A 14,998-nucleotide genomic window follows, 5' to 3' on the forward strand; every position below is an offset into this window, starting at 1 on the left:
GCCTACATACTAAGCTTGGTAATTAACTGCTGAGTTATTAGAGAATATAAACCATCAGACTGGTATAAACCACCCAAACAAACAACAACAAAAAAAAGACAGACAACAAACTGAATTTCTTCCTCTTTTTAATTTTCTAAAACTGCGTACAAAATAAAGAAGCAACATATATTTCCCAATGTTTACTTTTTTTTTCCTTTTTTTAATTTTCCATTTTTTCAGTGATTTTTTAAATACCATTTTATTGACTAAAATAACATATTGCTTATTTTGGAAATCATATTAATATATTTCATCTTAATTTATTGTGAATTAAATTACCAGGTAGCATGTATGTATGTATATTTTCAGACTATCAATTTTAGTAGTAGTGAGGATTAAAAGTAGCTTAAAATCAACCTTAAAATACAAAAAGGTGTGACATGGTACGATATTAGTCTACAAACCGACATCTGCGTGCGCTTTCCTTAGATAGACCCTACAGAATCCAAGGGAAGATATACAATATAATATTTCTTTTATACACTTGACTGGTTCACAGACATATGAGGCTCCATTTGAACTAAAAATAAAAAGCAAAGTTTTACATGAAGATGGTCTGAAAGAGCGCTCTATCACAACACAACGTTCTCAAAGCCTACCGCTGCCTTTGAATGCATGCATGGCATTCTAGCAAAGCACTCGCATAAGGACAAAGATTTTTCGACCATCTGATGAAAATATTCTCCCTGCCATTTCATAACATAAATGATTTAAAAAAAAAAAGCATTTTAAAATTTGACAGCAGACAATCAACAAATTTACACATATGCAACATCCTTACATAAAATAAATCAACCATTTGTTTTTCAAGGCATATTTTAACTCCTATTGTGATTATAAATAACATTGTGTGACATACAGTGTGCTCTTGTGTTACCTGGAGCTTATTTCCTCATATCAATTAACTGTTCTTGAAATCTTAGAAATTCTGCAGCCCTAGACATTAGCTTGAGTCTGGTAAACAAGCCTTCATCTCTCAAACTCAATCGTTCTGTTCAGCACCAATTTCCTGTTAAGTCCTGAAAGGCATTCTTTTAAAAATGAGGTTACACAAAGTAGGTTCCTAGCTGTGTAAGCTGTATGCATGAATGAAAGTGTATCAAAATATTCCAATAGCAGGTAAATTGTGTGCACTTATGTACATAAACATTGTTGGTAATGCCGTGTTGATGGCTGAACAGTGAATGAAGAAAATAATTCAAACAACACTGAACTGGTCAGGTCACCCGGAAAAGGACAGGGTTTAACGGCAGACCTTAATGCATGTACACAATTTCTGTGACCAGCTGTACAAATAGATATACAGATCCTGCCATGATTATTGGCACCTCTTGTAAAAACATTAGGAAAAAAAAAATCCACCTTTTGGTGACATAGCTTCATCTCACACTGAAAAAGTGAGGAAAAAAATCCAACCTTTAATTGACAAATTTATTCAGAGAAAAACAAAATCCCTCATCAAGAAATAATTATTTAATAAAAACTCCTGTGCCACTATTAATGGCACCCCAGAAATGATAGTGAACACAATGTAACTGAAGCAGGTTTCCCATTTAAATTGTACATTTTTGAGTTGATTGGAGTGTGTAGGAACTTTTAAGCTGTAATCCATGACTTCCTGATTAACTGGGGTACAAACATGAGGTGACACAGAGGCCAAATTCCCTTAGTCATCCATCAACAGGGGAAAGATAAGAGAACACACAAGCCAACTGAGGGAGAAGTGTGTTGGCTTTCATTAGTCAGTTAAAGGTTACTTTAAGGCAAGGCAAGGCAAGTTTATTTATATAGCACATTTCATACACAGTGGCAGTTCAATGTGCTTTACAGAGGTAAAAGCAAAACAGTAAACAATAGAAAATTACATAAAATAAAGGGGGAAGAAGAGAGAAAAAAATAAGAATTAAACAATAGTAGAAATAAAATAAAAGTTCAGTAAAAAAAACAGCAGAATAAAATAGAATAAAAGGTAAGTAAAGTTTAAAACATGCAGAGACTGTAAAAGTTAAGTAAAGTTTAAAACATGTAAAGATGATTATATTTATCAGTTAGCAGAAAGCATCTGAAAACAGCTTGGTCTTTAGTCTAGATTTGAAGCTGCCAACAGCAGGAGCATTTTTGATGTCCTCTGGCAGTTGGTTCCATAGCTGGACTGCATAGTAGCTAAAAGCTGCTTCACCACACTTTGTTTTAACAACAGGTTTTACCAGTACATTTTGCTGCTGCGATCTGGTAGATCTGATTGGGTTAGGCCGCTGCAACATATCAGAGAGGTAATTGGGCCCTGTACCATTTAGAGATTTGTACACCAGCAGCAATGCTTTAAAGTCAATTCTGTAGCTTACTGGGAGTCAGTGAAGGGACCTTAGAATTGGAGTAATGTGCTCTGTTCTTTTTGTTCGTGTGAGAACCCTAGCTGCTGCATTTTGAACCAGCTGAAGTCGTTTGATGGTCTTTTTTGGCAGGCCTGTGAAAAGGCCATTGCAGTAATCAACCCTACTAGAGATGAAGGCATGTATAAGTTTTTCCAGATCATTTTTTGACATAAGTCCTCTTAGTTTGGAAATGTTTTTTAGGTGATAAAATGCCGATTTAGTGATTGCTTTCATGTGACTGTCAAAGTTTAGCTCGCCGTCAATGAAAACACCAAGATTTTTAACCATATCTTTTGTTTTAATCCCCTTTGTATCAAGAATAGTGGTAATCCTGAGTCTTTCATCTTTTTTACCCCAAATAGAATTACTTCTGTTTTATCTGTGTTCAGCTGAAGAAAATTTTATGACATCCAGTTGTTGATTTGGTCGATACACTGGTAGAGACATTCAAGGGGGGCATAATCATTAGGTGATAGAGCAAAATAAATTTGGGTGTCATCTGCATAGCAGTGATACAAAACTGAGTTGTTCTTGATAATTTGTCCAAGTGGGAGCATATAAAGATTGAATACTAATGGTCCAAGGATCAACCCCTGGGGGACACCACAGGTCAAGGACATTGATGTTTTTTTAAAAAAAAAAAAAAAGCTCCTTGCCTGAAAATGTCAATTTCTTCTGTTAGGGCAATAATAAAAAAAGTGGACACCATCTGGAACTGTTAAAAACTTGCCTGGAAGAGGATCCACATTTATTTTGCCCCCACATACAGTGAGGAGGAGGGTAAGAGAGGCAAATAAATAAATAACTAAATAAGAAAAATTATCCCCAAGGATCACTGTTGGTGAATTATAAGAAAAAGTTAAATCTTGGGGGTTCCACATTTCCAAAACCACCATCAGACTCCACCTCCATGCTAATAGATTATACAGAAGGTACGCCAGAAAAAAAAAAAAGCCTTTTCTGTCAGTTAACCACAAACGTAAGCGCCTGAAGTTTGTGAAATAAGGTGCCAATAATAGTGGCACATGCGTTTTTGTTGAAAATCATTTCTTGATGAGGGATTTGGTTTTCTCTGAATAAACTTGTTTCAATTAAAAGGTTGGATTTTTCTCATTTCTTCAGTGCGAGATGAAGCTACTTCAACAAAAGGTGGATTATGTCAAACCATTTTTACTAATCTTTACAAGGGGTGCCAAGAATCATGGAAAGCACTGTATAATTTATATAGATGCAATATACAGCAAATGGAGCATACAGCATGGAATTTCAGGTTAGTAGAATAATGACGTTAACTTTACATAAAAGCAAGTTTTCAAATGAACGATGAAAAAAGAAATTTTATAATTTTCATTAAGTGAATATAATAACAAATGATAAGTGGTAAACTCAGTAGTTCCTTAAACACAATAAAAAGGTTTGATGGGCAAGCTTTAAAACAAAGCATTTGTGGAGTTAATATGATTCATTTGCCGCTTTAGTGAAAATATTTTTTTCAACTAAAAAGAGTGTGTAACATGGCAAATAATAATGTAGGTTATATATAAAAGGTCAATCAATAAGAGGTGACGGTTAAGAGATCATAGTTGAGTATAAACAGTTGATCATTAATCGAGGGGAGTTGTAGAATGATGCTTACCGCCTACAAAATCAAAAACAATATCCTTTTCGTCACAAGGTGGAGGAGAAGAGCCAGGATGCGATTGTGATCATCTCTGTGTAATAGCTCATGATTCCCAACATAAATTTAAAAAAAAGTGCTTTTAATCAGTAGGTTAAATATAAAAACCTTTCGAAAGTTTCCAAAGAAGAAAGGTGGAAAAAAAAAAGTCTAAATCTGGCACTCTTTACAGGGTTGAGATTATGTAGAGAGACTGGCACCAAATAAATATGGAAAAAGGGAAAGCAGCTGAAATGGTGAAACCTGATAAGACGAGTTGCTTATTTCTTGGAAATGATAACAAACGACACCTGAAAATACGTCTCCGTCATTTAGCAAATTCAATTAGGTGTTAAATTTTGGCAATTTAAAACTAGAAAAGTTTCACCACACAACAGTTTCAGATGATGGGTTAACTGTGCTGCATGGAATAGCACTAGGCTTCTGCAGGCAGAGCTCTCACCGTCTCCGTGTTTTGAATAAACACTCAATCCACACATGCGCGCGCGCACCCCCCCCGACGGCTATGATAAATCGAGTCTTCTGTGGTCCAATGCATTGTGCTGACTACTGAGTGCTCCCTTAAGCACACTGAACAGTCATTCCTTTTCCATGTTCATGCGATATGTATCCGTTTTACGTAACTATAAAATAATGCTAGAACATCAAAAGAAAAAGTCTCTTGGTGGTCTATAGTGAATTTGATAATGAAATAAAATTCTCAAGCTCATGTTCCTCATTTTATCCATGTTATTACAATATTACAAAGCTAGTAATGCCCACTCAGTTTACAGTGGGGAAGATGGGGGAGATATTTTTTTTGGGGGGGGGGGGGATAAACTAGATAAAAAGACACCCCTGAAGTAATGGACCCTTTGTTCAATGACATTGTGTAGACGTTCCTGACCAGTTCTAGTTAACCTTACCGCTTTCTTTGCCTTTCTCACTGGGTTTCATTTTGTCTCTCTAATGTACATGCACAAAAAGTAGTTCCAAAAAAAAACAAACCTAAAAAATAAAAAAAAACACAACAACTAAAAGATGACAGCATCATGGATGCGTCCCTCTTCTTCAGACTGGCCCAGTGGAATGGTGGTGTAGTAGTACTGACACTTCGAGCCCCTTCAATCCAGCTCCCTCTCCCCACACAGGGTTAGCAGAAGTGGTCATCCTCATCTTTATCATCCTTCATTCCCTTCAGCCTCAGCCGTGCAAAATCCTCAAACACGAAGTCATCATCCTGAGAGAAGTTACTGTGGAGGCACAGGAGAGGTCAGTAATACCAAGGACAGACTTGGTCATTTCCTCTCATACACACAAACAGCAGACTCACTTTGTCTCAAACTCTATCAGGTTGGTGTCCACAGGAGCATCTGTCTCTGGCACAGCTGAGAGAATGAGGCAATAAAAAAAAATTTCAAAATTTTTTAAAAATTAATTAGGACATATTTTAAGAAAAATAGAAAAACTAAAATACAGCCCAAATTATTATTCAGAACTGATCATCTCTGAAAATGCCTGGATTGAACCCCAGATGGTGAGTTTAATGAAGCGAGTGCGTACGATTGGCTCAGATTTTGTACATACTTGACTGTGGTCTCGAGCTGGGCTGCTCAGAGGGCTTAGGGTGCATCAACACAAAGGGAAGCTCTACTGCCACATCACTGTGCAGGGAGAGGAAATAGTTTAGCACATTTTACAATTATTCCACAAAATCAAGTCAGACGTGAGCTGATAGCTATAAGTCATGTATGATGAGATTGAGTGGAATAATTGTTTTATTCTATCCAGATCCACTGGATTTTGAGAAACTGAGCATTTTTATTTTTTGTAAATTCGATAAATAAAAAGTTTATACAAAGCGTCCAACAAAATCATTTCTGCTTAGAATGTAAACAAACCTGCAAAATGACAGTAGCAATTTGTGAAAAATGCGATAATTTGGGGGGGGGGGGGGGGGGGGGGAGAACTACGTTCTTACCATGAAATACATTCGTTCCATATTCTTCTTGGTTTTTTTTTTTGTATTTGTTGGGGTTTTGTTTTCGAGTAATAAGAGTTTATTTCGTCCTCCGTTGGTTCAGCAAAACATTCTCCATCAGCTCATGTACTCATGGTACATGAGCTGACAGCCTAGTAGTAGAGTAACCAATCGAAGCGCACAATTGCTTATATCCAGTGAATGTGGATAGAATAAATAGCAATATAGTATTATTTGTATAGTTACAGTACACCTGTATACCTGTGCATTCATGCAATGATCCAGATACAGGTCTAGAGCTTCAGTTAATGTTCACATCGAGCATTAGATTGGGGGGGGGAGTGATCTCAGTGATGCTGTGACATGGTTGTTGGTACCAGATGGGCCAATTTGAGAATTTCAGAAACTGCTAATCTCCTGGGATTTTTATGCAAAACAGTTTCTAGAGTTTATACAGAACGGTGTGAAAACAAAAAACATTTGGTGAGTAAGTTCTCTGGTCAGAAATGCCTTATTGAGAGAGAGTAGAGGATTATAGTCTGACCGGTTCAAGCTGACAAGAAGTCTGCAGTAACTTTTAAAAAAAATTAAGCAAACAAACACACTCTTTACATCCGGAGTGAGCAGAAAAGCATCTCAGAAAGCAAGACACTGAGGCAGATTGGCTACAACAGCAAAAAAGGGAATCGGGTTCCCCTGCTATCAGACAAGAACAAGAAGAATATGAAGCTGCAGTGGGCACAGACTTGTCAAAACTGGACAGCTGAAGACTGGAAAAAGACCAGGCAAAATCTGTCCAAACTTCAACTGTCTACGAATGCATGTTCTCAACCCTTGTCCCAGAGTACCCCCTGTCCTGAAGGTTTTAAATGTCTTCCCAGCTAATCGCTTAATTAACAGCCCTTTCTGTGTTTTATGTAATTAAATTCAAGTGGCTCTGTGTGTGTGTGTGTGTGTGTGTGTGTGTGTGTGTGTGTGTGTACGTGTGTGTACATGACTGTGCTTACCCTCCACGAGAGACAACCAATTTAACTTTGACTCTGTAGGACACCAGGATACCCAAAACCTCTTTATTGGATGCATCCTTCACACTGTAGAGCAAGTAAAATGCAGCACTGTGATTCTTTCTGAAAGATTCTGCATCAATTCACAAAACATGTCTTGTTTTTAAATTTGAATATTAATTAGCCTGGAATTTAAAACGCTACAAACAAAGCAAACAGGAACTTCTCAATGCGTGTTTGTGTCACACAGACACATACAAAATATATTTTATACACTAATATATACATACATACATACATACACACACACACACACACACACACACACACATTATATATATATATATATATATATATATATATATATATATATATATATATATATATATATATATATATAAAAATATGAGTGATTCCACGCTTATGGGTACTGAAATGGGGACATGAACTTATTTTTAAAAATTCACCTAAAACCATTTCTTTTTTTTACCATCAGGTCACAAAACATGTAATCTTTAATGAATGATATGTTAAAAGATAACTTTAATTTTCTGAGATGTAATAAAAACATATTTATATGCCAAAGTCAAGCCTATGAGTTCCAAAATGATGTCTGTTGCATTACTTCTGTTACGATTGTCCATCTCGCGTCTGTTACAAATTAATTACAATCTAGCTATATACCATGTTAATCTTATTGAAAGAATGTGTTTGTTTATTCTACTACACATGTTTATTAATTATATTTGCTAAAACATCACCTTCCTATGTTTCAAAAAGTAATTCTACATTGTTAAAATTGAGAATATATATGTCCACAACACTTCTGTTACGTTCTGACTTTGGCATATAAATATGTTTTTATTACATCTCAGAAAATTAAAGTTATCTTTTAACATATCATTCATTAAAGATTACATGTTTTGTGACCTGATGGTAAAAAAAGAAATGGTTTTAGGTGAATTTTAAAAATAAGTTCATGTCCCCATTTCAGTACCCATAAGCGTGGAATCACTCATATATATATATATATATATATATATATATATATATATATATATATATATATATATATATATATCCATCCTTTGTGATAAAACTTTACTGGTTGAGATTTTTTTTTTTGGCATACCAATATTTTCCTGTCACTTGTTTCACACTTTTTTTTTTTTTTTTTTACATTTTTCCTAGGCTACCTCCACGCCATGTAAAATGCATCACTAAAGAATAGTTTATAGATCTGCTGAATCATAAATGGCTTCCTACTCACTGCAGAGTATATAACATAATGAAACCGGAGAACCTACATAGTGTGAAATGCTATTCTGGATTCAGCCAGAGAAAAACTGTGACTCCAATAAGTGCCTGTAGGAAATTGTTCACTACTTGCATGTCATAGGACATTTAGGGCACATATTTCCATCTTTCATTTGTCATTATATTTCATTGAATAACTTATTCATAACCTTGAAAAGTATAAAGTACAACCCCGATTCCAAAAAAGTTGGGACAAAGTACAAATTGTAAATAAAAACAGAATGCAATAATTTACAAATCTCAAAAACTGATATTATATTCATAATAGAACATAGACAACATATCAAATGTTGAAAGTGAGACATTTTGAAATTTCATGCCAAATATTGGCTCATTTGAAATTTCATGACAGCAACACATCTCAAAAAAGTTGGGACAGGGGCAATAAGAGGCTGGAAAAGTTAAAAGTACAAAAAAAGGAACAGCTGGAGGACCAAATTGCAACTCATTAGGTCAATTGGCAATAGGTCATTAACATGACTGGGTATAAAAAGAGCATCTTGGAGTGGCAGCGGCTCTCAGAAGTAAAGATGGGAAGAGGATCACCAATCCCCCTAATTCTGTGCCGACAAATAGTGGAGCAATATCAGAAAGGAGTTCGACAGTGTAAAATTGCAAAGAGTTTGAACATATCATCTACAGTGCATGATATCATCAAAAGATTCAGGGAATCTGGAAGAATCTCTGTGCATAAGGGTCAAGGCCGGAAAACCATACTGGGTGCCCGTGATCTTCGGGCCCTTAGACGGCACTGCATCACATACAGGCATGCTTCTGTATTGGAAATCACAAAATGGGCTCAGGAATATTTCCAGAGAACATTATCTGTGAACACAATTCACCGTGCCATCCGCCGTTGCCAGCTAAAACTCTATAGTTCAAAGAAGAAGCCGTATCTAAACATGATCCAGAAGCGCAGACGTCTTCTCTGGGCCAAGGCTCATTTAAAATGGACTGTGGCAAAGTGGAAAACTGTTCTGTGGTCAGACGAATCAAAATTTGAAGTTCTTTATGGAAATCAGGGACGCCGTGTCATTCGGACTAAAGAGGAGAAGGACGACCCAAGTTATCAGCGCTCAGTTCAGAAGCCTGCATCTCTGATGGTATGGGGTTGCATTAGTGCGTGTGGCATGGGCAGCTTACACATCTGGAAAGACACCATCAATGCTGAAAGGTATATCCAGGTTCTAGAGCAACATATGCTCCCATCCAGACGACGTCTCTTTCAGGGAAGACCTTGCATTTTCCAACATGACAATGCCAAACCACATACTGCATCAATTACAGCATCATGGCTGCGTAGAAGAAGGGTCCGGGTACTGAACTGGCCACCCTGCAGTCCAGATCTTTCACCCATAGAAAACATTTGGCGCATCATAAAACGGAAGATACGACAAAAAAGACCTAAGACAGTTGAGCAACTAGAATCCTACATTAGACAAGAATGGGTTAACATTCCTATCCCTAAACTTGAGCAACTTGTCTCCTCAGTCCCCAGACGTTTACAGACTGTTGTAAAGAGAAAAGGGGATGTCTCACAGTGGTAAACATGGCCTTGTCCCAACTTTTTTGAGATGTGTTGTTGTCATGAAATTTAAAATCACCTCATTTTTCCTCTTTAAATGATACATTTTCTCAGTTTAAACACTGATATGTCATCTATGTTCTATTCTGAATAAAATATGGAATTTTGAAACTTCCACATCATTGCATTCCATTTTTATTTACAATTTGTACTTTGTCCCAACTTTTTTGGAATTGGGGTTGTATGCCATAAATAACGTGCATTAATTTATACCTCTTTTAGGGGGAGTCTGTAAACGTACATTTGGTGACTCAAAATTAAACATAGGCTATTTTCATCATTTTAATTAGGATTGCCCTAAAAAAATATTTTTCATCTGAAATTCATAATAGTGTGAAAACAGTGAAGTCTACAGGGTGTTTCAAAAAATTTGATATCATTTCACAATCTAATAAGGTCAATTAACCTCAAATTTTTAACAGCATGTGTGGAAAAAAATTTATGTTTAATGTTTTTTGTTTTTATCTTTTTAGGTATAGAAATACCATTCACTGGAAAAGAAAAGGTGTTTTGTGTGTTAGAATACGCTCGAACATAGTCAAATCAAGACTGTGCAGTGTGCATTTATGAGAGAATTCTCTAAAAATGTACCAACTGCAATGCAGATTTGGACATGGCATAAAAAGTTCAAAGAGGAAGGCTTTCTATGTGTGTCAGTGTCTCAGGCGGCGTGCATACTGAAAATTTGTGAAATCATTCATGGAATCCATATACCTTTGAATTGCTTATTCAATTTTTGAGGAATAAATCTTATATTGATCAACATTAAGCCTGTTCAGTTTTATTTGCCTAGACTATGTAGTTTATGGGATATTTACATCTCAAATAATATCAAATTTTTTGAAAAAACACCCTGTATTTTGACAGTCCTAATGGAAAACATCAAGCTGAGTGTTCTATTTTTTGTTTTTTTTATGAAAAAAAAGACAAAAAATGGTTCATCAATGACTGTCAAAAATAAAAAAAACTCACAAAAACAAAGAAAACAAACACCCCTTTTATTTACATATACAGTACCAGTCAAAGGTTTGGACACACGCGTGCCAAAATTTTTAACTGGTAATGTATGATGAAATGCAAATAAATAAACAAATATAATATATAAAATTTTCCAGAATTGGTTACTGAATTATGATGAAAACTTTTCTCCAGTCCACTTTGTGTACACCCTATGCAAATGTGTACTATAATCAGGCTTGTAGCACTCGAGTCCAGGACTTGCACTCGAGTCCAACTCGTCCCCTAATTTTAAGTACTCGTGATTTGACTTGGACTTAAGCCCTGATGATTTGGATTCGTAAATTGAAGACGATGACTCAGATTTCTTCTTTATTTTTCTTGTAACATACCATAATAATTTGGCATAAGATATTTATCCATCCATTCATTATCTGTAGCCGCTTATCCTGTTCTACAGGGTCGCAGGCAAGCTGGAGCCTATCCCAGTTGACCATGGGCGAGAGGCGGGGTACACCCTGGACAAGTCGCCAGGTCATCACAGGGCTGACACATAGACACAGACAACCACTCACATTCACACCCACGGTCAATTTAGAGTCACCAGTTAACCTAACCTGCATGTCTTTGGACTGTGGGGGAAACCGGAGCACCCAGAGGAAACCCACGCGGACACGGGGAGAACATGCAAACTCGCCGGCCACGGGGCTTGAACCCGGACCTTCTTGCTGTGAGGCGACAGTGCTAACCACTACACCACCATGCCGCCCTTATAAGATAGTTATATCTACATTAATTTTTATACTAATTTCGTGCAAGAGAATGCACATTCACCTGTTCATACATCATGGTCAGGAACAAATTAACGTTAATGGTGCTAAAATGCCTAGAGAGAATGCCCCAAGGATTGTCCACTTTGCTTGTACAGACTTCTCGTGCAATGGGACAAAAATGCACTGCTATGTGTTCCATGTGTAGAAGAACTATCGAGGAGACAACGGGGACAAGCTTGAACTTCAATCGTCATTTGGCAAGACTCCACCCAGAGAAGTAAGTGACACGCTATGTTCATTGCTCTGTTGATAGTGAGACTTGCTTGCTGACCGATGAACTAGCTAGTGTTAACCCTCTCATGTTATTTGCCCTGTTGATAGTGGACGGGGCTTACTGAGCGATGAACAAGCTTTTTATCTGTAGCCTATTAACTAAAATGGGGCAGTCAAGCAGTAACGTTAGTCCAACACAGTAGCAGAGACAGTTTCACACAAAGGCAGAAACAGCCACCGTCAAATGGTGTGACTGGAGTCTTGGACTTGACTCGGATCAATCGTGGACTCAACTCGAAATTTTCTTTAATGACTTGGACTTAACTCGGACTTGAACACTGGGAACTCGAGACTGGACTCAGACTTGAGGTTTAGTGACTCGACTACAACACTGATTATACTTGAGATTTCAGACCCACTACATGCTCTATCCTCTCAGCGAGTGCTGCTAGAGTTGTACACGCTGCTAGATGTATTTTTGTTTCTGATTTCCATTTGTATGCTGATGCTTTGTAGTTTTACAGTGATGCTGTTATGTACCTGACTTGTTTGGTAGCATCACCAGCATTTCTGACTATAGTTATTCTGTGAGCAAATGTTTTATCCTATCATTTTCCTGTTAAAATAATACTAGCTAGTTAGAACGCGCATACCTAAAACACCTTCCCAATGTACGGTGGAGCAAAAAAGTATTTAGTCAGTCACCAATTGTGCAAGTTCTCCCACTTAAAAAGATGAGAGAGGCCTGTAATTTTCATCATAGGTACACTTCAACTATGAGAGACAAAATGAGAAAAAAAAAAAATCCAGAAAATCACATTGTCTGATTTTTAAAGAATTTATTTGCAAATTATGGTGGAAAATAAGTATTTGGTCAATAACAAAAGTTCATCTCAATACTTTGTTATATACCCTTTGTTGGCAATGACAGAGGTCAAACGTTTTCTGTAAGTCTTCACAAGGTTTTCACACACTGTTGCTGGTATTTTGGCCCATTCCTCCATGCAGATCTCCTCTAGAGCAGTGATGTTTTGGGGCTGTCGCTGGGCAACACGGACTTTCAACTCTCTCCAAAGATTTTCTATGGGGTTGAGATCTGGAGACTGGCTAGGCCACTCCAGGACCTTGAAATGCTTTTTACGAAGCCACTCCTTCGTTGCCCGGCCGGTATGTTTGGGATCATTGTCATGCTGAAAGACCCAGCCACGTTTCGTCTTCAATGCCCTTGCTGATGGAAGGAGGTTTTCACTCAAAATCTCACGATACATGGCCCCATTCATTCTTTCCTTTACACGGATCAGTCGTCCTGGTCCCTTTGCAGAAAAATAGGCCCAAAGCATGATGTTTCCACCCCCATGCTTCACAGTAGGTATGGTGTTCTTTGGATGCACCTCAGCATTCTTTCTCCTCCAAACATGACAAGCTGAGTTTTTACCAAAAAGTTCTATTTTGGTTTCATCTGACCATATGACATTCTCCCAATCCTCTTCTGGATCATCCAAATGCTCTCTAGCAAACTTCAGACGGGCCTGGACATGTACTGGCTTAAGCAGGGGGACACGTCTGGCACTGCAGGATTTGAGTCCCTGGCGGCGTAGTGTGTTACTGATGGTAGCCTTTGTTACTTTGGCCCCAGCTCTCTGCAGGTCATTCACTAGGTCCCCCCGTGTGGTTCTGGGATTTTTGCTCACCGTTCTTGTGATCATTTTGACCCCACGGGGTGAGATCTTGCGTGGAGCCCCAGATCGAGGGAGATTATCAGTGGTCTTGTATGTCTTCCATTTTCTAATAATTGCTCCCACAGTTGATTTCTTCACACCAAGCTGCTTACCTATTGCAGATTCAGTCTTCCCAGCCTGGTGCAGGTCTACAATTTTGTTTCTGGTGTCCTTTGACAGCTCTTTGGTCTTGGCCATAGTGGAGTTTGGAGTGTGACTGTTTGAGGTTGTGGACAGGTGTCTTTTATACTGATAACGAGTTCAAACAGGTGCCATTAATACAGGTAACGAGTGGAGGACAGAGGAGCCTCTTAAAGAAGAAGTTACAGGTCTGTGAGAGCCAGAAATCTTGCTTGTTTGTAGGTGACCAAATACTTATTTTACCGAGGAATTTACCAATTAATTCATTAAAAATCCTACAATGTGATTTCCTGGATTCTTTCCCCCCATTCTGTCTCTCATAGTTGAAGTGTACCTATGATGAAAATTACAGGCCTCTCATCTTTTTAAGTGGGAGAACTTGCACAATTGGTGGCTGACTAAATACTTTTTTGCCCCACTGTAAATGAAATTAATTTGCTTTTATGATGTGCATGTAGCATAAAAAAAGTGCTTATTGCTTTCAGGTTATTCAATGCAACCACTTATGAATTAAAGATGCATAGGAGAGACTCAGGCGGCAAGTTGGTCCAGTGTTTAGCACTGTCGCCTCACAGCAAGAAGGTTCTGGGTTCAAGCCCAGTGGCCAACAGGGGCCTTTCTGTGTTGAGTTTGATGTTCTTCCCCTATCTGCGTGGGTTTCCTCCAGGTGCTCCGGTTTCCCCCACAGTCCAAAAGACATGCAGGTTAGGTTAACTGGTGGCTCTAAATTGACCGTAGGTGTGAATGGTTGAGAGGAAAATACCTCAATAATAATTCAGTAGAAGGTGACAGGAAACCACTAGCACAAATTCCTCTAGAAGCACTGACAGAAGACAGAGCGGCCACATCACGGCAGTGACATGCCAAATAGTGAGTGCGTGAGTAGAGTAATGATCATGTACATTTGTAAAGCCATTTAAGGCTCATTTAGGACAGAGTTAAAACTTAGTTTAAAAAAAAATCTAAAAACATAAAGCTTGCTCTCCTTTATTATCCTTGACTAAAAGTATTTATCTTACTAATATTACTGTAGGTTTATCATCAATTACATCCAACCTAAAAGCACCAGTAACCAAATGACTAAACTGTGACTGAAACTGTTTTTTGTTTGTGTGCGTGTAACGCTGTTTTAAAAGCAGCAAGGGGTCATAGTGGGGAGGAATCATAACACAGGC

At 37.7% G+C, this 14,998-nt stretch overlaps 1 protein-coding gene across 1 annotated transcript in view; it reads right to left on the reverse strand.

The window, feature by feature from the left end:
- Window positions 1-213: 213 nt before the first annotated feature.
- The window catches only part of arrb2b (arrestin, beta 2b), a 112,984-nt gene continuing 98,199 nt past the window's right edge, over window positions 214-14,998 (reverse strand). The window contains exons 12-15 of the mRNA XM_060935922.1: window positions 7,063-7,146; window positions 5,662-5,738; window positions 5,408-5,462; window positions 214-5,327 (exon numbers count right to left, since the gene is read on the reverse strand). Of these exons, the coding sequence (XP_060791905.1) occupies window positions 5,228-5,327; window positions 5,408-5,462; window positions 5,662-5,738; window positions 7,063-7,146 (316 nt within the window). The 3' untranslated portion in view covers window positions 214-5,227. The remainder of the gene's footprint in view (window positions 5,328-5,407; window positions 5,463-5,661; window positions 5,739-7,062; window positions 7,147-14,998) is intronic.

This window comes from Neoarius graeffei, chromosome 1 (genome assembly GCF_027579695.1).
Source record: "Neoarius graeffei isolate fNeoGra1 chromosome 1, fNeoGra1.pri, whole genome shotgun sequence".
Lineage (NCBI taxonomy): Eukaryota > Metazoa > Chordata > Actinopteri > Siluriformes > Ariidae > Neoarius > Neoarius graeffei.